This window comes from Diabrotica undecimpunctata, chromosome 7 (genome assembly GCF_040954645.1).
Source record: "Diabrotica undecimpunctata isolate CICGRU chromosome 7, icDiaUnde3, whole genome shotgun sequence".
Taxonomy (NCBI): Eukaryota; Metazoa; Arthropoda; class Insecta; order Coleoptera; family Chrysomelidae; genus Diabrotica; species Diabrotica undecimpunctata.
This window is the reverse complement of record NC_092809.1, coordinates 72,878,421-72,905,298: the sequence shown is the minus strand read 5'-3', so window position 1 is coordinate 72,905,298 and position 26,878 is coordinate 72,878,421. Positions and strand designations below refer to the sequence as shown.

The 26,878-nt window shown below is 32.5% G+C and overlaps 2 protein-coding genes across 5 annotated transcripts in view; one reads left to right on the top strand and one right to left on the bottom strand.

Annotated features, from left to right (window-relative positions):
- Positions 1–26,878, top strand: part of LOC140445484 (octopamine receptor beta-2R-like) — an 853,944-nt gene that overhangs the window by 141,103 nt on the left and 685,963 nt on the right. The gene's annotated exons all lie outside the window — the stretch shown is intronic.
- LOC140445483 (inter-alpha-trypsin inhibitor heavy chain H4-like) overlaps positions 1–26,878 on the bottom strand; it is a 67,939-nt gene that overhangs the window by 27,453 nt on the left and 13,608 nt on the right. For all 4 annotated transcript variants that reach the window (XM_072537526.1, XM_072537527.1, XM_072537528.1 and 1 more), the window contains exons 3-7: positions 23,772–24,023; positions 16,884–17,087; positions 10,133–10,396; positions 3,805–4,086; positions 1,832–2,080 (exon numbers count right to left, since the gene is read on the bottom strand). In XM_072537526.1, coding sequence (XP_072393627.1) covers positions 1,832–2,080; positions 3,805–4,086; positions 10,133–10,396; positions 16,884–17,087; positions 23,772–24,023 — 1,251 coding nt within the window. The remainder of the gene's footprint in view (positions 1–1,831; positions 2,081–3,804; positions 4,087–10,132; positions 10,397–16,883; positions 17,088–23,771; positions 24,024–26,878) is intronic.

The following is a 26,878-nucleotide window of genomic DNA, read 5'->3' as shown; positions in this document are numbered from 1 at the left end:
TCCTCAGGATTAAAAAAAAAATTAATGCATTTAAAAAGCATTGGCTCGAAATTTTGCGCCTACGCTCTTAAAGAAGCACATCGATGTTTGAAAAATGACACATGAACTTTATTTCTGCTGCTCTTGCTATTATCTACGCAAGAGGAGTCTACAGCGTCAAAAATTTCCCAAGCAATACCTTGTGGTCAACAGTATGGGGTCCTTAGTTTTTTAGGTGAACTATGCTACGAGACAGATTCAAAAATATTATAAAATATATTAGATTTGACGTAAAGCAAAAGAGATCTGAACGATTGAAAACCAATAAAGTTGCTCTTGCCCCTGCGGTTTTGAATGGATTTATAAAAAATAGTGGTGAATGTTTCAAATCGGGAATGAACCTAACTATGGACCAACAACTACTATTTTCTAAAGCCAGGTGCTCGTTCACACAGTACATATTAAATAAGCCGGATAACTTTTGTATAAAATTTAGGCTTTTGGCTTGCGTGAAATCAAAATATATTGTAAATGGTTACCCTTATATTGGTACTAATCATCTACGCAATAAAGATAATAAAAAATCAACTGGGAAAGGGCAAAGATGTTACGACAAATAATTAATTCACATTAATGAAATTTGCCAAAGTATTGCAAATGAAATCAATAAGTCTTGTGGATACTTTGAATCGCAACAGAAAGGAAGTTCCTTCCAGAAGAAAGCGTAGACCGTGACAATAGAGAATTGTGTGTTACCAATATATTCCAGAGAGACGAAAAAATAACACTTACTGCGTACCAAAAAAAGAGTGAAAATATGTGCTTTTGTTGAGTTTATTAAATCAATCAAAGGATGTTGCTGTCGATGAAGAAAAACTTTCTAAAACATTAATTTTTTATTATCAAACCAAATATGAGATTGACGTATTGGACCAAATGACGCGTCTTTATACTCCCTTTGCTTTAAGACGATAGTTTATGCACGTTTTTTATAACATTTTTGACTTAGGAGCAATAAATGCATGAATTATTTATAAGGAAGTAATTGGAAGTAGACTCAATCTGCATAAGTTTATTCTTCAGCTGTGTGAAGAATTACGGGCGCCATACCTTGCCTCTCGAAATCCGGTACTACACAAAGCAACACCAGTTCTACCTACATTTAGCAGTGTTACTATACAAAAACGAAAAAAATGTCAGTTGAAAATATTTTGTAAAGGAAATCATACTTTTTATTAGTGCCACGGGGTACTATAACAAGACAATGTGTGACAAATGTAAAAAAATGAGCAAATTGTATGGCGTTCCAAATGTTTAAGCAATGAAACTAAAAAATTAAATCATATTTTATCATCTAGAGTTGATATAATTCCTTTAAACTGGGTTTTTATTGATTTAAGAACTTGGGCCCAAAATTATTTCTTTGGGCTTTTAAGGTAGATATGCTGAGCCAGATTTTCTAGTGTTAAGTATATTGATTCGTTTTTAAGAGAAAAAATATTTTACCATACTTAATAGCATGGTAGTATAGGTAGTAGTATAGTTCTTGAGTAAATAAGAGCACTGTTAAAATCCGACTGTTATGCAACATTTTTATTAACCGTGTTTTACGACTAAAATGACTTTACACTTTAAAGACTATATACCTACACGTCAAAATTAAACATTTTGTCTACAATTTTTTAAAAAATATTTAAAACTAGACTGAATGAAATAACAACAACACTTTAAATTTTGGTAAATATTAAACTAATGTGCTTATTTTTTACGTGGGTGTATATTGAATTATAATTAACATGCATTTATACATGCTGATTAATATATCAAATTTAAAAACTTTTGAAATTCTTACTTGTTTGGTAATTTCCGCTGTGGAATATAAACCTATATTTGGTTGTCCATCTGTCAAAAAGATTACAATCGGCTGCCTTTTATTATCAGTGCCTACTGATCTCTCCATCTCAGATTTGATAAGATAGAGACCAGTTTCTAACCCACCAATCATATAAGTTCCTCCTGTTGCGATCATATTAGAAACAAGTTTCTTTGCTTTGGCAATATTTGGTTGTGAAGCAGGAAGAGGTCCAGGCATGTCATTTTCCTAAAAAATATAAAATATTAAATTATTGGTTATTTAACACATTTCCAGAATAATGTTAAATGTCATACCAGCTACTATAATAATAATACACTCTTTGGATATGCCAGAAGAGAGTGTTTCTGCCTGTACTAACGATTGATATAAGTTTAATTCCTAATTTAAACAGCTAACTAAAAATTTTTACAATTGTAAAAGTCTTATTAAAGTTATTTATTTAAAGGACACCACTAACCAAAGATATTTTCAATACAACTTCTTCACAGTGACCTAATTTGTTCTTCCAAAGGCATGTGTTAAGGCTGTGCTAGCAGAATCCGACGAGTTCACGTATCTAGGATCTTCCTTAAGCAATGCAGCCTCCTCCCATACGGAAATTCGCAGAAGAATAGGGATGGCCAAGAACGCGATGAGTCGACTGTCAAAAATATGTAAGGACCGCTCTTTATCCAAAAAACTCAAAATGAGACTGGTACGGACACTCATTTTTTCAATCTTCAGTTACGGTGGCGAAACATGGACAATAAAATCAGAGGATAGGAAAAGGATTGACGCATTCGAAATGTGGTGCTGGAGACGAATGCTACGCGTCTCGTGGACGGAGCACAGATCCAATCAGTCGATTCTCGAAGAGCTAAACATTCAGACCAGACTCTCCTCTCAGTGTCTTGCAAATATTTTAAAGTTTTTTGGCCACACTGCGAGAAGAGACAATGACAACTTAGAAAGATTAATTGTATGCGGAAACGTAGAAGGACGTAGAGGCAGAGGACGCTCACCTATCCGATGGTCAGAGCAAGTACAGAAAGCCACTGGAGAGACGTTTTCCGAGTCCATGAGAGCAGCCCAAAATCGCAAGAGATGGAGAGAATTGACAGCCCGCATTGTAGGAAATCACGATCCTCAGCAATGAGGAAACGACAAGAGAGAGAGAGCAGAATCCATGATAACCGCAAGAAGTGAACCTAAACAAAAAATGGACGAGTTGCTATTGATATTCTGGGACAATTTCCAGCAACAACATGAGGAAATCAGTATTTGATAGCTGCTATGAACTATTTTAACAAATGTCCAGAAGTAGTTGCACTACCCAACCAAGAAGCAATCACGGTATTTGGTACGGAACCTGTTTTAGAATATTGTTTCCTGACGTGATGTTTTACTTATGCTTCATTCTGACTAGGGGCGCAACTTCGAATCGAAAATTTGGAAGGCCATAATGGCTTTGCTGGGAATTAAAAAGACCAGAACGACACCGCTTCATCCTTAATTCGACGGATTGGTAGAAAGACATACCCGGAATATCAGCCGAGTACCTGTCTCTGTTTTTGCTAGCCTACCAAAGCTCCCAACATAGCAACTGCTTACACTCCAGTTATGTTATTGACAGATCGGGAGATGAAGCTTTCCATCGATCTCCTAGATGGCAATATACCAGAAGGTAAAGGATCTACTGGTTACGATCCATGATTTCGCCAGAAATAAGCTACAATTCACCAGTGACCGAATAAAGGTTAGGTTCGATAAAAAATTCACTCCTATTAATTTTAAGGACCGTGTCTTTATGAAGTACAAAATCAATCAACCCAATAAGCAAACAATTAATCATTGTATTTGTGAATGAAAGTACATCATGTGTATAAAAGAAATAGATATGTTATGTAAAAGTATGATTTTGTTAATAATAACTAAATTATTATATACACCTATCCTAAAATAGCACCTACCTTAAGTTGTTCGTAAGGATGAGTATAATTACTAAACTTGACTTTTACGGATGTCTCAGCTTCAATATTCCATACAAAGGTTTCACTATTAAACTCTACAATGTTAAGCGTATCTTCTGGTTTAATTTCATCTAAAATACTGTTCATGGCATTCCTTAGTTGTTGTATTTTAATTCCAGCCATACTTCCACTCGTGTCCAAAATAAAGTAAACGTTTTTGGGTAGTGATTCTATATCTTTTGGCGCGAAGAAATGAATAAAGTAGCCGTCTTTTAATAGGATCTAAAATATAATCCATACATTAAACTTACATGTGGTTTTATATATTTTTTATTCATTTTTTATACATATACTAGAAGTAAGCGTAGATTAGGTACCGCTTATAGGTAGGATCCCTTTGTAGGATGATTGAGTTGAATATAGTTTGTTCAAAATTATATTATAAATTTTATTTATTTATCGCTATATTACACAAAAAATAATTGGAAAATAACTAAAGCTTTAATGATTTAGGATTTATAAAACAGTTAAACCCTGTTTAAGAAGCTCTGCTTAAAGAGACGTTAAACCTGTTATTGAAAGAGAAAATCTAATTACACGATCACATAATTTCACAGAGTCTGACAAATTGGATTATTGCATAAACTAGCTAAAGTATTTTCGAAACCATTTATTAATATTCCTAAACTAGGTCTAACTGATAAAATATTACTAGTCACAAAAAATAAAAGCGTTTTCAGAAATGAAAACAGCATACGACAAGGCTGCGTTCTGGGCCTTATACACGATTAACACTAACATGAATAGACCTCAAGATATACTTTCGATAGACCTTAAGAACAAGATATAAAGATGGTTATTTTCGCTAATGATTTAACACCTCGGCAGTTAGTCGGAACGTTGAAAACTTCTCAAGAAATATGTTATTTTAAGCGAAGTAATACTATTTGGCAGACCCGAGTGGTGAGATAGGAAGGAAGACACCGACACCGGATAAGATATGGTAAATAACAGTAGAATAAGAAGAACTGACCTATATCATTAATACGCTCTCAGAATTTGGAATGGATAGATTCCATAAAAATCGATAAATACATCATTCTTCCGAAACCAACAAATTTATCTGAAGTACGTCGAGCTCACTAGAGTATATGTCAGTGTACTCCTAATAAATCTTTGACGAACAACAGTGTTAATGATATTACGTAATACGTACGGGAGACAATCCTTCCATTACGAGGTATTGGGCGCGGGAAAACCAGAGCAGAAGTATTGTTTACCGAACTCAAGGTCCTTAAAAAGTTAACGTCTGGACTGGCATTTTAGAAGATCACATAATAAATCCATTTTTCCTTAAATGAACTTGAATAGTAGAGTATACATCGAATTGTTACAAAATCATGTTGTTCCTGCTATTCCCAATCTTCCTGATGTAACTCTGGAGAATGTTTGGTTTCATCAAGGCGGTTCAGCTCTCAAAGCTCGAATAACTAGGGAGTACTTAAACAATACTGTCCCGAATTGAGTTATCAGTGAAGCAGGCAATATTAAGTGGCTGCGCGATCTCCAGATCTTACACCTATGGACTTCTTTTCTTGGGGACATTTGAAAAGTATCATCTATGATCATCATGGGGCCAGAGCCCAAAATTTTGAGGAATTAAAAAACCGAATAAGAGAAGTCTACAATTCTGTTACAGCAGAAACTCTTTCATCTGTCCGCAGAAGTTTTTATGATAGGTTGGAATGCTGTTCAGCCGTAGAAGGTAAAATATTTGAATAATTTCTGTAAGGCATAAAGAATTATTTCTTATTTTATTAGGAATTATTTTTTATGTTCAATAAGAATATATTTTCTGTTTTATCTTTTTAAAGAAATGCGCTTTTATTTTTAATTCAATCACAAAAAATTGTTCACATTATTAAAAACTGATACAAGTACTCGGCTTTATAAAGTTTAGTGTATTTTTATCGAGTTTATGTTATAAGAAATGAGCCGGGCATATGTGTAAAAACAAAAATCGAGGGATGGAGGTGTATATCCCATGCACTGTTATGTGTTACTAAATGGTTTTTGTTTTCTCGTTTTCTGTCTAGTTGTCAGACAGGATCAAAGAATTACAATTAAGTAGACCGGAGAGGCAATTTTGCTGATTTTAGCGCTATATGTAGTGTGTTCTATTTAATCCAAAACTTAACGTACTGTATAAGCAGAATGACTGCCGGTATAAGCAATCCCCCACTTACTGACCAATGGCTTAGGGCGGACGAGTTGGTAAGTGGTAGGTCAATCTTTTGACCTATGGATGAGAAACCGGCCTCAAAGGCGAAAAAATCAGTGGTTTGGTCAATCGCATAAGAATATAGAAGGCAACGAGAAACCAATATATTAAAGATCCCTATGGATATCTCTAGTACAATCATGATGGCTGTACAACAAAACACAAACTCGCTTACTGATCATGGACACTGGAGACCAAAATCCGGCAAGAGAGGTGATTCCTATGACCACAGGGCCTCCTGGGTCGACAATATGCAGAATCCCTGATAAAAAATAATAACAATAAATAAATAAATAATATAAAAAAAATATAAGAAAAATCCACACGAATTGTTTAAATAGAATATCCACTTGGAACGTTAGGACTATGGCTGAATCAGGAAAAATCCTGAGGTGGCCTAACTCAAGTTATTGTGACATAAAGAATACAGAGTATGCTATTCAGGATTAGAATATGGTAAATATGAAAATGGAGTCGGAATTATCACACATAAAAGTATAGCCAAACATGACAACAACTCCATACCAGTGAACGATAGAATCCCCTTAATACAAATAAATAAGTCGACTATGAATACTAACATTATACAAGTTTATGCACCCGGAGTAGACCACAGTGATGAGATAATATCAGAATTTTACAAACAGATAAGCAACCTTATAAGGGATATACCGAGACATGAACTCCTTATATTCATGAAAGAATTTATTGCTAAAATAGGTAACGGAATAAAGGGCAATATATTGGTCCTTATGGATTAGGAGAGAGAAATTAACGAAAAGAAACAATGAGTATCTTTGCAGCTGACATGACTTAACTATGCTAAACACATTTTCCAAACTACCACCTAGACGCCTGTATACGTGGAAATCACCTAGAGACAACGGAGAAGACGTTATTATAAGAAACCAAAGAGACTATATACTTATTAACAAAAGATATTGAATTAGTTTTAACAGTGTTAAAACCTACCCAGGTGCTGATGTTTGATCTAACCACAATCCTTTAGTAGGCGTGTATAGAACCAAGTTAAACAAAACACACAGAAAATCTCTAAAAAAACATGACATGAGAAAACTGAAATGTAGTGAAGTAAAAGAAATAGTCAGCAGAACAATAAATAGAAAATTCAAAGAAATCGATAATATAACGGAAAACACAGAAGAGAAGATATAATCCCTTAATAAAACGATAGACGGCATTAAAGATAATTTTATGAAGAACGAAGAAGGTAAGAATAAGACATCGATGACGACAGAGATTCTGCAGCTTAGGGAAGAAAGAAGGAAAAACAAGAAAAATTCTATGTATTGACATGTAACAACAAAACAACTCTATGTACAAAACATTACAAGGAGATATACAGAGAAAGATCAGGGAAGCCAAACAGAAAAAAATAAAAAATTCCAAGAAATAAAAATTCTACATAGTAAATACGACGACTTCAACGTACATAAAAAGGTAAGATAAATTACAGGCAAATGTAAAAACAGAAGAGTAAGTAAACTTGTTAATGACAACGGAGAGGTAATCATGGACAAAGAGAGTATTAATAATACCTGGAAAAATTACATACAAAATTTATTTTTTTATGAGAGGGAGAACCAGTCCCCAATACCTAAAGAAACAGAACCACCTATACTAGTGACAGAAATAAGAGCAGTCATAATATTACTAAAAGAAGGGAAAGCTCCAGGACCAGACGGAGTATAGTCTGAATTTCTTAAACTTCTTGATGATGAATCTTTAAGAATACTATGTAAAATCTTCAATAATATCTATGACACAGGCAATATTCTAAAAGATTAGCTAGTTTCAGAATTTATTACGTTACCAAAGAAACAGGGAGCGAAGAAGTGCGAAAAATATAGGCTAATACGTCTAATGAGCCATACACTAAAACTTTTTTTTTAATTATACGTCGCAGAATATACAAGCTATGCGAAGAGAGAATCCAAGACACACAGTTTGGATTTATGAAAGGCCTAGGTACGAGAGGTGCACTGTTAAGTCTACAGGTATTATTCCAAAGATGCAGAGATATGACATTCGATATTTAGATCTGCTTTGTGAATTACTAAAAAGCATTTGACACACTTAAGCACTGAAAAATGTTAAATGTTCTAACAAAAACCCAAATAGATGATAAAGACCGGCGTATAATACAAAATTTATACCAATCAGCCACAATAAGAACAAATCTTGGAGATGAACCGACGAAAGCGATCTAGATTCTGCCAGGCGTTAGACAAGGATGCATACTTTCACCTATATTATTCAACCTATATTCAGAGGAAATATTTAGTGAAGCCTTGGAAAATTGCGAACATGAAATCCTTTTAAATGGAAAACGCTTACACACCATCTAGTATGCAGATGACATCGTTATTTTTGCAGACATTTTAACCAGTTTACAGTAACTAATAAAAAAAGTACATGGAGTAAGTAAAAGATTTGGCCTACAAGTCTTCTAAGTTAAGAGTCTCTAATAATCATATCAAAAACTAAATTTATGGTCATCAGCAAAAATAAAATTAAAGACGTCCAACTGCTTATCAAGAATACACCATTGGACCCAGTAAAACAGTTTTCCTATCTTGGAACAATAGTAAACAAATAATGGGATCACTCACAAAAAGTAAAATGTAGAATAGAGAAGGCTTGGAGTGCATTCAATAACATGACCAATCTCTTTAAAAGTCACAACATTAATCTAGATTTAAAAGTAAGACTCCTACGATGTTATATCTTCTCGATATTATACTACGGAGTTAAATCCTGGACACTCACTGAAGCCTTCGAGATGTGGCTATACAGAAGAATCCTAGGAATATCATGGACGGACAAAATAACCAACGAGACTGTACTGTGAAGAATGGGGAAAAAAAGAGAAGTGATGTATACGATTAAAAGGAGAAAATTAGAATATCTCAGACAAATAATGAGAAACAGCAGTAAATACAGATTACTGAAAATAATCCTTTAAGACAAAGTATTCGGAAAGCGAGGAATTGGGAGAAGAAGAATACCATATCAACTAATCTATTTAAAGCATCAGTTAATAAAATAATTATAGCCAGAATCATCGCCAATCTTCGAAACGAATAGGCATCAAAAGAAGAAGAAGATAAGCAGAATTACATCAAACAGAGAGTAGTAAAGATGACAAGAGACGGTTCTCCATTAGGAAGACAATCAGTAGGAAGACCACAAAAAAGATGGAACGACAACTTACTGGAGTCACGTTAAAAAACAAAGTGATGTATACATAATGAATACATGAAGAATGTATGGAATTCGGAACATGCAGCAACCACAAAATATTTAGTAGGCTTCTAGTTATTAAGACGTTGCTTTCTTTAAAGATCCAGCTTTATATAAAATTTGTGCGCTTTATTCTAGAAGTGTAGAAAATATAACATCTCAATACTCGTGTTGTGTTCGTATATCATTGTTTAGATAATATAACATCCAACTTTTCTGTGACAGTTAAAGACTCTTCTGAAGCCATTTTCTTGTGGAATTTTATAGTAATTACTATTTAATTATTATTAAATAATAATTAAATATTATTAAATAACAATATTATTCATTCTTATTATTGCTTATTTTCATTTAAATAGTAATTAAGTTAAAAACTGTTCTTGCCTTTGTGATATGTAGTTCCCTGTAATTGATAAAATTGCATATTCGTTATTAAGATCTAAGGTAAAATTTTAATTGAAAAAAGTAATAATAAGCCTGTCTTAAAACAGATATTATTATTGCTCTAGAGATTATTACGTGTTTTTAAAATATATCATAAAAAACCTTCTAAAATCAACAAAATATCAATTTTTTTTTTAATTCATAAAAAGAAATAATTTATTGTGCTTGTTTATGTCAATATTTAATGAACAAAATATGAATTTGTAATTCTGTTTACCACAGTAGATATTAGAATATTTAACTATAAATAAATATTTACAGCTCTGTCGTAAACAAATATTATGTTAAAAATAATAACCCATATTATAATTTTAACTATGTTTACTTAATATTACTTACCTCTCCTCCGGATGGATCTCTTTCAACTTCATATTGAACGATGAATTGTCCAGTAAGTCCATCTGATTCTTTACCTGCCAGTTCCTTTCCGTATTCCTTTTGTTTTTGAACATCTGGTTGGAATGTAACAATTGAATTTGTGGGACTTATCTTTTCTATGTTTGCAGAGGGTGATAATTTATCTTCGTTTTTACTAACCTCGTTACCAGAACGTAGAGCTGGAGTTTTTACAAACACTAGTGGTCTGCTCTCGCTGATGTTAACCTTGATGTAAAAAAAATTATTTTATTTTTGCATTAAATAAAAATTATGTTTAAAAAATTAAAGAACACGCTGCTGTATGAACAGCAGCAGTATTAAAGAACACGGCTCTGTATGCTATATATGTATATAACTCTTTGGTAGGAGCCACAGTTAGAATGCATTGTTGGTATTACGGCGCGCAGCGATGCCGCTCATGTCGGTACAGTGGTAGGTGTGTGGTAGATTGGCGATTAACTCAGAAATCAGGAACGTCCGCGCTTCGTTTCAAAAATCTTTACTCATTAATTTAACTAAGTTAAATGAGAGAATAAACAAAACAAATTAATTCTATAAAAAATGCCTGTATATATAAAATATATAATAACTTGTAAATACTTATATACATATATACAAAAAAAATGCAAGTAGTTTACCCAATACGACACGACATATATATATATATATATATATATATATATATTTATATATATATATATATTTATATATATATATATATATATATATATATATATATATATATATATATATTATATATATTATATATATGTATATATATATATATATTATATACATAAAATACACAAGAAAATTATAACTGAAATGTACTGTACGTACAGTATTCAAAGAACAAATGAGCATTAAATCTGACATATTTCTCGTTAATTTATACTAATTAAAATCCATATCTAAATCGTCCTTATCTATCTGCTGAATCATCTTCTATATTAATTATCACTGGTTTAATAGCTTTCTACAAATTGTCCACTGCAAACATTTTTTCTTCTACTTTCTTAACGCGGTTCACATAATTATGCCACTTCTCTTTGGATACACTAAGCTTCTTTTATCAACCATTCTACCGTTTTTTCTTTACAATCGACGTAGTTTAAAGGCACATACCTTTTTACTTGACTCGACACCATCCCAATCGTGTTCAGTTCACAATGGTACGGCTGCAGTCTCAAAATCTTAACTCCATATTTTCCGCAATTATTTCAATTTTGCACTTGTACTCATTTTTAAATGCGACCGCAGAATCGAGTAATTCACTTTTTAGATAATTGTCCTCGAAGAAAATGTTCTTTTCGATTAGCCAATCCTTGATTTGCATATTGTTCCTCAGTTTTCTCAGGAAATCAAATTTGCGGGAGTGGTATGATGCGTTATCCAAAACGACAACGTTGTCTTTCGGCAAGTTTGGAATTAACGTTTTCTCAAACTATTCTAGATATACATCCCCGTCTATTTCGTTGTGGTAATCAGCGGTTCCTTACTTCGCCAAGAAAGTTAATTCGGTCTATGCCACAAAACCAGTTTCGTTTTTCTTCTTTTTTTTTGAACCGGTTTCAGTTCGCCGTGCTGGGCCTCTTGGCGAAAATCATAAAATTTGCTAAGACTCACACCGCACATTTTCGAAAATTTTTTGACATTAATAGTCAAGCTGCATTTTTTTAAGTTCAAATGTAAATACATTTAACACCACACGTTTTACTTACACAGTAAGAGTCATACCCTGTTTGAAATTCACGACAGATACTGACAGTGGCTTCATGATGTAGGTACTTTCATCCGCTTGCGAAAATAAAATAGAACTAAGCTTTCATAGTTTTTGCCTAATGAGTTTTTAGTCTAATGACCAGTACTCAAATCGACAAAGAGACATGTTTGCTTTGCTCGGTCAATGGGAATTAAAATTGATTTGCCTCTTTTAATGACTTTATATTGATCTTTATTTCCCAAAGAATGCGTTTACAATGGAAGCTATTGAAAACTGATAAATATAGATAAGCTATCGAGAATGAGTTTTTGATACGGATATATTTCTCTTATATATACATCGATGATTAAATCATCCTTTAGGCAATTGTTGTGTGTTCATATATTCCAGTGCTATAATTCTTAAATCCGGTACTGATGCGCCGCTCGGGGTAAACCGGCAAGGTAGTCGGCCGTTCGTCTGTAAAAAATACATTGTCTATCTTACCTGCAATTCATTCTAACTGTGGTTTCTACTATAGTAGCTATCATCTCATAATTTTCTTTTTTTCAATTATTGTTTTGTTTATATGGTAGTAAGACTGTTGTAAGAACCACCCCATATCTCCTCCGACTCTGATCAACGCGGCCTCATAAATTGTGTGCATCCCAAACACTGTCCATTGTTTGTTGTGTTACTAGTTTCACATTTACTCTTTTTATCTAGATTTATGTCTATCATTTTACTAAGAAATATCCTTCGCTGTAATTCTCTCTCCCATATTCTTAATTTTGTCTGATCTGCTCTTCTTTAATTATACATTTTAGTTGTCGATACTGTTTTTCTTCTTTTATTCTATTATTGCTTCTTCTATAAAACTTTGCAATCATTTTTAATAACATAATTTACTAAACGAATAATTTAGATTAAAGATGTATTATTTGAACTTTTTTCAATTGACTGGCATAGTAATTGCGCCATTAAGCAGATAACGTGTTAATGTAATCGATGAAGGCATCAAATGCAGCTCGAAATGTTTGTTGGCACAGTATATTAAACAATAATTATTTCAGTAATAAATTTATTTTGAATTGGCAATAATAACTTTTAAGCAAATCGAAATAAATAGCTGCCAGAACATAAAAATATTTAAAATAATACAATACATATTATTTCCACGCAAGTTTTCGTTATATGTTAAATATATTAACAAAATTACTGTACGTATTTTTTTAAATCCACTTTATTTTCTTTATGTTTAATTTTGAATAAAAATAAAGCAAAATAAAGCATATAGATTTATAAAATCTGTTATTTATGGATCAGCGACAAAATCTCGTTTGATAAAATTGGATTGAATACAATACAAAACCTTAAAATTAGTTTTATGATTTCCCAAATCTTCTCCTACACTAGCCTTTTTGGCAGAATATAACGAGCCACCTTTACATTATTTAAGACGTCTATGTCTGACAGAAAAATTTATTTTATAATGCCAGTTTAATAATCAAAACAGCTCGTTAAAAAAATATCTTCTCTCTGTTTTGAAAATTTAACAAACAAATTGTGGGCATATAAAAAGTCCCAGACTCTAGCTAATGCTTTTCCTAATCTATCCTATTATTCATTCATTAGAGAAGGAATTTCATTTTTTGACTCTAATTATGACATAGTATATGAATATAAACCTATTATTGTAGGAAGTTGTTCATAGAGTTCAATTGTTCACGAAGATTTAGCAGTACAGGGATAAGCTAGAAGACTATAATCACTCGTTTCAAATTTATATTGATTGCTTAATATTCACAGCTGAATTGGTAGCCATTATCAAGGCGTTAGATTAAAAAATTAATAGCATATTATATTTCAAGGGGTACCTAATTTTATCCAACTCACAGTCCGCCCTATTCGCATTAAGAAACTTCTCGAAACACATATACCAAAACAGACTAATTGTAGATGCGCTTGAAATACTAAGACTTCTAATTTCTCTAAGGAGAATTGTTAATTTTGTGTGGGTAAAAGGTTATTCCAATATTCCAGAAAATAAAAAAGTATACAATTTGGCTAAAGGTGCTACTTTAGTGAATCTAGAATATAACGAATTTCTTAAATGGAATTTAATTACAGCTAGGAACAAACACGTTAGATTTAATTAGAAAATTCACTGGCAATCCTTTACTAACAGTAGCAAAAATACATACTGCAATCTATATAAAACTCTTCCATCTACTCCCCTACCCGAGAGAAGCCGCATACCTCGGAAAATTTATATTATGTACGTTAGATGTCGTTTTGCATACTGTTGCTACATGGAACGCTAATGGCCTAAACCTAAACAAAATTGATGTTCCGCTTATTTCAGAAACCCACTTTACCGATCTAACTACGTTCAATATTCCGCTCTATATCACATACAGCACACCTCATCCCGATGGTACAGCTCATGGTGGCTCGGCGGTAATCATCCGCAGCTGCATATCACATCATGTATTGCCAAAATATGTAACAGAACAAATACAAGTAGCAATCGTTCAAGTGAATGCAACGCCATGGCGCTTTAACATATCTGCAATATATAGCCCACCTTGCCACGCAATCTCCACAGATGAATACAAAGAGAGTGACAAAGTGACAAGAGTGACCCCAGAAAACTTCCAGATCTACTGGACTACTTTATAAGCAAAGGAGCGTCCAGAAACAACTATCTAATATAATTTAGCTATGATCTCTCATCGGATCGTACACCGGTTATTATGAGCCTGAGTACTACAGTTCTAAACAACCCACCACCTTCTCGAGTCACGTCAAAAAACACCAACTGGACAGATTTTCAATCCTACCTAAAAGAAAACACCAATCTTAATCTACGGATCAAATCTACACATGACATAGATACATCAGCTCAATACTTCACCACACTTGTGCAAAAAGAAGCATGGCAATCTACACCACGAACTGAACCAACACATACCACAAATGTTTCCTTGCACATTCGCCAACTCATGGCTAAAAAACGTACGAGGAGAACCTGGCAAAGATCTAGAAACAACATACATCTACATATATTCAATAGACTACGTAGGTAACTTGGAGTAGCCATCAAAGCCGCAAAAAACAAAACCTTCGAACATTACATTACAAACTTTACACCAAATGACCAGACGTTATGGAAGGCGACTAAAAAGATTAAGAAACCATACACAAGTATCCCTCCCATCCGTAAACCAAATGGCGAAAGGGCCTTTTCAAACAATGAAAAAGCGGACGTCTTTGCTAAACATCTTACAAACGTATTTTAAAGAGAGCCAACAGACCCTGATGAAGAAGTGGAAGAACTAATTAGCCCCGCGTGTTCCAATTAAAAGTTTTACTCCTATAGAAGTCAAGAAAGAAATAAAAAAACTCAACTCACTCAAGGCCCTAGGTTACAATTTAATCTCGGCACAAGTCAATCGAATGATAAATGAAATATAAAACTGCCTTGAAGTAAAGAAATACTGCAACACTGTATTTCTAGACATCTCACAAGCGTTTGACAAAGTCTGGAATAGACGTCTGCTTTACAAAGTAAAAATAGCACTATTTAGTAACTATTTCCTCCTACTTAAATCTTATATATCAAATAAATAATTCGCTGTAAAATTTAAAGACCAATAATCCAACCTCTGTCCTACCAACTCCGGAGTCCCGCAGGGTAGTGTTCGAGAGCCGCTGCTTTTCTTACTCTACACAGCCGATATACCAGAGACTAATAATACTACAATCGCTTCCTTTGCTGACGATGTAGCAACACTAGCTGTAAATAAAGATCCCATGCAAGCCTCACAAAATCTGCAACCTTATAAACATACTCAGCTATCACCCAAAACCAAATTCCTCTATACAAAGCCATACTTAAACCTATCTGGTTCTACAAACTACACCTATGAGGTTGTGCAAAGCCAACGTCGCTGAATATTATCCAAAGATTTCTGTCTAAAGTGCTAAACACGATGGTGGATGCACCATGGTACGAAAGTAATCAAACACTTCACTACGACTTAAAGATTCCTTTCACCAGAGAAGAAATACATCGAACCATGGAGTCACAAAATGAACGTACTATTCACCATAAAAATGAGCTAGTAAGGAAATTATTCAATCATGGTCTAGCCACAAGAAAACTAAGTAGAACCTGGCCTCAAGACCTTCTTTAAAACTAAACCAAAATAGAATAAGGTGAGACATAATTGGATGTCTCACCTTCTTGCCTAAAACCAGTAACACATTTACTTAATACTCTGTAATGATGTAGATTGTAAATAAACATAATTATAAAAAAAATATGTCGTTTTAGACATGCTGCAGTAAACGCATAACTATATAAAATAAAACATTCAGAAACAGATATTTGTAAATGTGACATCAGCTTTAAATACCTTAACCACTAAATGTTTCAGTATCGGCATAATCAAGAAGCCATAAAATTTTTATTTTAAGCCATCTCTCAACAAAAAATCATACTGCCGCAGAACATTGTTTCTCTTATATATTTAAGTATTCAAGATCTAGTTATTAGATCAATTTTATGGGAATTCTTGAAACGTACCAAACGGAAAATATAATCAGCCTTTTTCAAACCGTGGTATGTATATGATACATGGGAGGACTTTGACTAAAAGGAAAGACAGTAGAAAGTATTTCCTACTGTCTTTCCTTTTATGTTATTTGCCTTTAACCGTTAGCTGTATTATTTGTTTGAAGACAAAAGTCGCTTTGAAGGGAGCCCTAGCGTGAAGTGACACTCCATGCTCATTCCTTTTTGTATAGTCACCAATAGTGTTTTTTTTTAATGGGAAGGTAAGCAAATTTAGTGAATGGACGAAATAAGAAATTGTCAGATATAAATTTAAAGAAATTATAAATGTTAGCTGTTTTCAATTATATCACGACTGGCAAAATAGGTCTTGAACCTAAATAAAAAAAAAACAGTTATAAATTATACTATTGTTTACATTTCTAACTTACTTTTACATTTAAATCTTTCACAATCTGTCCGGGGTTGATATTTAATACCAGCTCGTACTGGTTATTTCTTCTTTCCAGTAATTCTTCATAGGTCAACAGAAAGGTAGCTTTGGCCTCCGGTTCTACATTTACAGAAACTGTAAACCTATGTGAATCTCTTGCACTGACAGCTACATGCGCTGCACTTTGGCCACTGGATACAGCCTAAAATATAAAACAAATTTAATAGTGAAGTTTAAAAACCAAAATTAAAATAAGAAGTTCTTTTAAGAACTTAATTAATACATAAAGTAAATAAACCATAATTCTTTCTATTTATACAGAATATTTAACGATACTTTGTCTGCTTAAGTTGTATCTTTAAAATATTAAGAAGCTAGAGTGTCGTCAAAGATATTATCATGTATATTAACCACAAACGTATAGGCAATGAATTTTGACAAAAGCTATGACCTTGTAAATAACAGGTAAACTTATTTTTAATATATTTTTAACAATATATAACAAAATAATCGATTTTATGTTTATTAACGCGAATTTGCTCGTACGCAACCATGTAACTTGTTTAATAATATTCAGTGGCTCAGTACACATCAAAAATTCAAAAAAGTGGCTTTGCGGTAGCCGCGTTATATACTGTTCACCTCTATGGTCTCTTCTTCTTCTTATGGTACCCATTTGTTCAGGAAGTTTTCGGTCAACATGGCTAAATTTACTTTATTGTTAGCTATTTGAAATAGTCCAGTTATAAACCAGTTTTTCAGACTTTAAAGAAAAAAAATTCTTATTCCTGGTCCTCTTTTTGCACAGACCCAACAACGAGTGATAATAAACCATATTCTGTTTAAATCTCACAATTAGGCCCCTTCTTCTTCATGTGCCATAATAGAATTATCCGACAGTTGAGATCACCATTGCAAAGGCTTCTTGATCTTCTGCTACATGGAATATTTGTCCTGCATTTGATATATGAGTAAATTTACAAATTTTTTTTAACCAAGAAACCAGTTTTCTTCCTATACCTATATGGTCTTCTATTTTGCCTTTAAGAATCAGTTGTAGTATTCTATATCGATTTGCCCTCACTGTATATCCCAGATATTTAATTAAGCATCGAATATTTTAATGTGCGTTTTTTAAGAAGCATCTAAAATGCACATTTTAAATAAACTTCAGAAAGCCTCCAAGACTTTACTCCGTACAATAAGAGAGCAAATACGTAACATCTGTAAATGGAGCTCAGTGCAGTATGAGTTGTTTTATTACGATGGAATTATCCTATCAGTTGCCTATGTTGGTATCAAGGTATTGTAGCTATCAACCCAGTGTACTGACTGCTGGTTAACGAAAAGCTATGTATTTAGTATTTCACGCTTACTGACTATCATGTATTTATTTGTAGATGATGTAGTTATTATTAACAGGAGGAAGCCACGACTAATGGAAGTATTTAGGAAAATTTACCCCGAAAAACGAAAAATTAAACTTCTAATAAGTGACACAAAACCAATTACGTGACAGTTAAAATGATACCGACAATGAAAATACAATCGCAATAGGCAATTATACCATCAAACCTGTGAATGCTTTTACATACTTGGGTACAGAAATCAATCATTTAGAAGAAAATATAACCTACAGTGTATGAAGTATAAATTAATACACAAAACAAAAAAAAAAAAATGGAATAACGACATAAGCAGAATGGAGGATACCCGGGTCGTCAAAATAGCAAGCAATGTCACCAATCGGCAGAAGAAGTATCGAACAACCGCGCTAAAGATGGAGTGAAAACTTTCCATAGAGGTATTAGTCCGCCAATGAACAAGCAGAATTGCTTATAAAGAGAAAAAAGAAGAAGAAGAAATCAATTCAAAGAATTGGTTAAGTAACGAAATGAATGCATGTATTATTAGTGGGAGTAGTACATATGGAACATGCTTTCGAAGACCAGAAGAAACACTACGATCTAAGGCAAAGGGACTGGCGTCTACGCCCAGGAGATCGGGTCATTAAACATTAACACCATCTATATTTGGCAAGTAATGTAAGTAATGGTAACTAGAATTATCGAATAGTAGCAACAGCAAACAGGTGACAGCGTATGTTAAAGATTTAAAACCGTGGGGATGTGAAAGCACATTCAAAGAAATCCTATCCCCACCTAAAACAGACAGAACTTATGTAGCGAATTCTGAAATCGACAGGACCCGAAGCCACAGAAATAACCACCCCGAGAGAGCCACATCCAGAAAACAATTCCTACTTATCGCAAATCGTCCCGAGAGAACTGATGAAATGACCTGATCACCTGAAACAACAGCAGAAGACCCAAAATCAAATTATCACGAAGATTGAACGGGATGTATTACATCCTGAAATGTATACTACATTATTTTTTCAAAGAGCAGGAGTTGTAACGATGTTCATCGCCACCCTAGGGGAGACGTGAAAGGCAGACAACCGTATAAACCAATAGCCGCTACACGAGGGAATCGAGTTATATCAGAGTATTAATCTGGGAACAACTCCACTGGCCCTAAGGTGCTGATCGAAGGCCAACTGCTTCTACTAGTGTGTTGATCTAGTGACAGTTCTTTACCGGTTAGAGTGTTGATCTGAGATAGACCTGTTTCGTAGCTAAAGTTACTTCATCCTTCTTGCCGGATAGAGTGTTGATCGTTCCGACCACCTCTAACTAAAACTATGCCTTTTCGTTAGCGAGTGTGTACTTACGAACCGTATAATGGTGTTTATGACATTGATTGTATTTTATATTCAGCAGGTGGTCATCGAGTCATCGCTGAGATTAACATTTAAATAATTCTGTAGATATTATCTCAAATATATATTTTTTTGTTGTTTTATTTATTTCTAATATATTTTTATTTAAATTAAACCTAAGTTTTATAGAGTCTGCTGTCAAAAAGAGGTACCCGTCATAACATACGATACTAATAAAAGCTTGTTCACATCGAAATTATTAAACAAAAGAACGAAAACGACTATTTAGGAAACATTAATTAGGCTTGTAGTATCCTTATTAATATGAAATCTGGGTGGTGAAAAAAAAAAAAGATAAAGAGCAACTTAATGATATTCAAGAGAAAGATAATGAGAAAACTATTGCCGGTTCACAGGAGGACGACACTTGGACAATCAGTAGAAACTACGGGAATAATAAATTAAATAAAGAGCATAATATTGCACGATTTTTAAAAAGTCAAAAGCTGTCATAGCTGAGACATCATGTCCAGAGACAAAAATATATAAAAGCGACAAAGAAAATAGTTTTACAGAAAACGGTAACAAAAGAATAAAATATACCTCTCTCTCTCTCTATCTCTGGAACTACATAAAGTAATTTAATAAATTTAACAGAATAATATTTAATATTATACTGCAGAAATATTACAGTTATTAAAAACAGGTACCTACTTCAGATGTTTAAAAATAAAAATTAAAAACACTAAAATAAAAGGAAACAGAAAAAACTTCGAGCTACGGTCTATAAAACTGGCAGTTAAAATTAAAATAGCTTGGATGAGCATTTTAATTAGAATGCTTTAATTATAAGAATCGTAATATTTTTATTCAAATTAACATCTAAGAGTCTATTTCTACTAAAGTTTTTATTAATATTTTCTCTAATTTAGTTTTGTTAGTGGCTAATATAGTGATAGCTTGTCCATTATTTTATTGTATGTATGAAAAAGGGAACTAAATAAACTATATTATCCAGTGTTATTCTAAATATTACTACGACTTAGCAATAAATAAAAAATGCGTATTAAATGCATAATTAATGCATATTTTTCTCTTTTTTTGCATATTTGCCTAAGTCTATTTTTTAACTTGTGGACCAACAATAGAAGATTCCAAGGGATAAATCTCTTTGAATTTGCGAGATAACAGAACCCTAATGTGGAAAACACATACTTTACTACCAAATACCTTTTAGTATCTTTAAGATCAAAATGAGTCGTTATTTGTGTAAAGTAACTTTAATTAAACTTTATTCTGAGTGAGTTAAAAAATAATAAAAAGCTTGTTACACTTTCCAAGAATGAAGTTTGAGTGTTCCAGTTTCAGGAAATTTGAGTTTTAATCGATGCCCTTATAAAGCGTCAAGATGATCTTGCTAGCGTAATTGATCAGTTAATTGCTCTATAATTGCAATAGTTTAGAACAGAACATTTTTTATAAATCGGGACAAACACGAACGGTTACTATTATTTCTTATATTTCGTTAACCCCAAATTTATTTAGGAATTTTATATGCTATGAAATCTCGTTTTAATCTATATGTTAGCCTTTATATTAGACTAGAAATTCTAATATTTTCAAAAATATTAACAAACGTACATTTGTATACCAAGGGACAAATAATAGAACTGGTAACTTCCATAAAATATTTGGGAGCAAATATCAACAGCCAGTGAAACCAAAAAAAAAGAAATCCTATCAAGAATCGAACAAGCGAGAAAAACACGCATGAACATAAAATCATTTTTACAAGATCATACCTTAGTTTAGAGCTCAGAATTCGAATGATCATATATTACGTTTTCTCTGTTTTGCTGTATAGCTGTAAAAAGTGGGCAATGTACTCTGAAACAGAAAAAAGAAAAGATACCTTTAAAATGTATATATACAAAAGGAGGCTGAGAATTCCATGGATACAAAAAGTTAATAATGGTGAGGTACTTCGGTGCATAAGTAAACAAAAATAATTATCAGAAAATCAGCATAATTAAAGAGAGAAAAATACAATACTTAGGTTATGTGTTGAGAGGTGAAAAATATAAATAACTCCAAATCAAGGATCAAAAGATCAGTTGGAAGACACAAGAACTCGTGGCTAAAAGACCTGAGGAGATGGTTTTACCGCTAATCCACAGAAATCTTTCGTGCAGCAGTTTCCAAAAGCTACAATTTCCATTTGGATTGCCAACCTTTGAAAGGAGAAGGCGCAATAAGAATAAAAAGCCTTCACATACCCGTGATCACGATCGACCACCATCTTGACACGCTATTAGGGCACACCGTTTTAGGATACTAAAAGAAAATTATAAGAGTATAAAAAGTTCGACTGACGTTGGTTTGTCTAACTTTTTGCCAGATGAAGTAAAGTTTTTACTTATTATCGTTTAAGATTAAAATAAATTTACACTTTGTCAAATATTTTAGTTAACTAAGTACCTAACTACAGTTTTTACACAATAGTACTAGTTTGATATGGGTAATTGCCTATTATGACGATATTTCATGTCTTTATATTGTATTTTTATTTAGTGTGTTTCTCGTTTCTTAAATTGTTAGTAATAAATGTCTGTTTGTAATATAAATACTGGCAAAAATTTTACTTAAATTTTTAAATGTACGTATGTAATTATTGTTAATATTCATTAAACTTGTCCAAAACAAAACTATTTTTGTATATTGACCAAAAAAATCTATTTTATTCTATTCCAATATTGGACATAGGCCTCTCCTTGGCTTCTACATCTTTCTCTATCTGAAGCCATGTGCACCCAGGTTAAACCAGCAAGGTGTTTAAACGTGCAAGATCATGTGATCTTCCTCATTTTCGTTTCTATATCCAGTGTCCCCAATCTGTAATCTCCCATCTTTTGTTTAATAGAATAACTGGCAAATGTTCACTTTATATTTTCTATTGGGCTGGTAGTTTCTTTAAATTTTATGACGTTTCTTATCCAGATATTCCTCCTTTTATCTGACAGTCGAATATTTATTATTTGTCTGTTCATTACTCTTTGTGTTTTCGCTATTCTATCCATATTGCGAATGTCTAAGTTTAACATTTTGTGTGTAAGGATGAAAAGAATACACTGTTCGAACAGTTTCGTTTTTAGATATTGAAGATAATTTTTATTTTTCAATATTTATATTTTTCTTTGTCAATAACTAATTAAAATGCTCAGGTATATATTTCAAAGAATTATTCTAATTTGTTGAACGACATAACTTATTAACCATATGTGATTAATTTTTTGACATCACTATTATATTTTTACATATTTTCACAATATTTGTCTAATTTTGTAGATCTAGAAACTATTCAAGATTTATGTAAAAGAATGGCTACTTCAAGTACAAAACATTCGAAAATAAAAATTAGTACTTTCAAAACTATATATACGTTTCGTAAAGTATTCAATTATTACAACTTTTACAATGCTTTTTATTTTACTTTATAAATAATGTAAAATACTCTACTCGTACTGTCGGGAGATTCATTTTATTTAAACCAGTCCTGTGCGACGCTCTTAAGTGAGCAATCAACTCTTGGCGAAAGCCGACAATCCTATAATTTATTTTTCATAAGAAAAGCATTGCCCTGTATTAGCCGTAATGCACTCTCAGTGTGAATTTCAGTACACATGAATACGCAATGTATTTTCTTGGTATATAACAAAATGCTAAGATGTAAATTATAAAAAACAATAAGAAGCTGTACATTTCCAGTAAGATAATACGATTCATAACGATGAAAAAAGTGCTACGCAGAGTGCATTAAGAGTACTGTTAAGACTAATATGGGAGGGATAGTATAAACGGGAACGGGAGAACTATTGTAGCAACAAACTGTCAATAGTTTATTGGTATCACTGGTATCGGTATCATAACAAATTATTTATAATGATTTTTCTGTTACCTACTAATTATTACAAACACACACACACAAACCTACACACAAACACATACACAATTTTATAAATATCTTTACAATAATTCAGATTTACACATAAAATATATCGCAAGTAAATAGGAATGGTTTTATTATTTAATAAAGTATACTTTATACTCTCTCTTTCTCTATTTTAGTTTTTTTATGAAAGTATCTTAATGAGGTACAAAACTTACTTTGTCATAAATATTTTTAGCTTCTTCCTTTCCTTTGACATACGCCTTGTAACTTTTTCCGCCTATTATCATTACGAACTCAGAAATAAATGCTTGTTCTGGAAGAATTACTGAAAAGACAGCTTCTCGGGGTATAGCGTATGCATTCTTGACTTTGCTTTCGATGACTGTCGTCGCAAAACGATTAGAAACGTTTGAGTTGACATTCATCTCGTAAATAATTGGCGGTTTCTGCTCGACATCCCGTTTTTCCTAGAAATTTAAGAATAAAAATAGATCATATACAGGTTTTTATTTTATTTCTTAAGGTATTTATAAAAAGGGAATTATAATAAAAAAAGATAAAATTTGGAGTGAATTTCACAATGCTTAAGAGTATCAATTTGAAGAAAATAAAAAGTAATATTAACTATCTTTATATTTTATTAGACTTTTTGTATATAATTAGAATGTTTAATTAAACATTTCATTCTATAAGTGCATTAGAGTATGAATGCTATACGTGGTATAGCTTGATATATCGAAATAGATAATTAAAGTAAACCTGTTAAGGGTAATTAAGTCAATTGTTAAAGGACGTATTTTTATGCTGTTCTATATCGGAAATCAGAATGGTAAATAAACAACGTATTTATTTTGTACGAAACAAATAAAATCTGATTTTTAATCAATTTTCCAAATCAAATACCATCCGCACCTATAATGCAGGCCGGGTTCCTTCTCAAATTCCATAAATGTCATATTTTACATCTCTTTTATTTCCGTCACTACCTTCCTTAATAACGAATGATATGTAGTTCCTAATAGGAAACGCGCGAGAAGTCCAGAGGAAGAAAATAGAAAATCGAGAAGATAAACCAAACTCAATGAATACTGGCTAAGTAATAGATTTAGTAGCCTCAGTGAAGAGTCAGAAAAAGAAACTAGGGAAATACCAGATGAAGGCATCAAGAAGGAATCCAAACCACCACCAATATTTGGCACTGGAGTAGAAAATATTAATCTCCTCATGGCACTATTATATGAAAAAATTGCAGATAAATAATGTATTATAGCCAGTACTAAGAAGGTAAAAGTTAAAGATGGACAAACTTATTCTAAAATCCTAAAAGCCCTAAATGACAAAAATACGCAATATCATACATATAAAAATAAGGAAAAGAAAACATTTAGAGTAGTACTAAAGAACATCTACTCATCAACAAACGTTAAAGATATAGGAAATATCTTAAAAATATAAAACAAAAATACACTAAAAAACCACTACCTATTTTTTTTATAGATCTACAACATAAAAATAACCAATACATATATGCAAAAAAACATCTGATGCACTAACATTTAGCTTTTGAAACATCATGCCCCAACACAGAAATACAACAACGCTTGCAATGTCAAGGATATGCAAACACAAAAAATTTTTGTCACAGAAAGCCTTGCTGTGTAAAATGCGCAGAGTCATTTTACAAAAGATTACTACAGGAAAACTTAATTATGGTAGATGTTTTAACGGTAAGGAAAATCATCCAGCGAATTACAGAGGCTACATAGTGCATAAGCAACTGCAAGAAAAAATGTACCCAAAACTAAAACAAAAAAGGATCATCTTAATAACACTAGAATACCCAACATTCAGCCAGAAATTACATACACCCAGAGAGCTACACATACCCTAAATAAATTACTAATAAAGAACCTAATAATATAACAGAATTAAAATCCATGATAAAAGAAAAAAGAAAAAAGTACAATGATGAATCTGAATCTAATTTTATACAAAATAATAATTTAGACATAATGCTTGTAAGTAAAGCACATTGTACAAATAAAAGCTATTTCAAAATACCAGACTAGAATATATTATATTATAGCAAACATCCAGATGGGATCGCGAATTAAGGGACTGCTTTAATAATTAAAAGAAATACCAAACATCACACGATAAAAGGATATAAACGTGATTATCTACAGGCAACAGCGTTCATGACTTTACGGGACCAATAGTAATATCGGTTGTATACTGTCCGCCAAAACATAATAATAAAATAGACCAATACCAAGATTTTCTCAGATTGTTGGGTAATAGATATATAACTGGTGAAGACTGGAATGCTAAACATATACAATGGGTTCTATGGTCTTAATAACTAAGAGAAAATAATTACTTGCAGCCATATCAGATATCAAGTCAACTTACTTAAGTACTGGCCAACCAACCTATTGGTCCAGCGATCCAAGAAAACTGCCCGATATACTAGACTTTTGGATCATAAAAGGAATTAGTAAAAACTATTTTCAGGTTGAGTCTTCTCTCGATTTGTTTTCGGATCACTCGCCTCTCATAACCCCAATGTACAATAAAATTATTGAAAAATCAAGGCAAACAAATCTATATAACCATAAAACAAACTAGGTAGAAATCAGGGAACACTTAGATGCACAAATTAATCTCCAAATTCCGATAAAAACGCCACAAGAACTAGAAGATGCAAAAAAAGAATTTACAATAGCTATATAGAAAGTAGCGTGGGCAGCAACTCCGACTATTGACTACACTAAACCCGGAAAAAATTTTGACCCTTCAGTTAAACAAAAAATACAAGAGAAAAGGCGGCTACGAAAAAAATAGCAGATACCGAGATGCACTAGCGAAAAAGCAAAACTAAACAGGGCTACCAAAGGTCCACAAAGTTACTAAATAATATAAAAAAAGGTATCGAGAATTACCTAAGTTCTCCTGCAGCCTCTGAAGATACAGACTACTCACTTTGGAAGACACTAAAATAGCTAAAATAACCACAACAATATTGTCCTCCAATAAAAAACATGCAGGGTAAATAAGCCAGAGATAACAAAGAAAAAGCATCTAGTAAAAATTTTTGAACCAAACCAACCAGATCCTGATGACAATCATAACGAGATTCATAACTTTTCAGAAGTTCAATTTCAACTGAACTTACCGATTATAAACTTACTAAACGCTTACTTAAATGAGAAATACATTTATGAAAACTACAAAACCAAAAAAAGCCCCAGAAATATCTGCGGCGCATTTTCAACGTCATCATCAGAACAGGCTACTATTCGAGTAAATTGAAAATTTCACA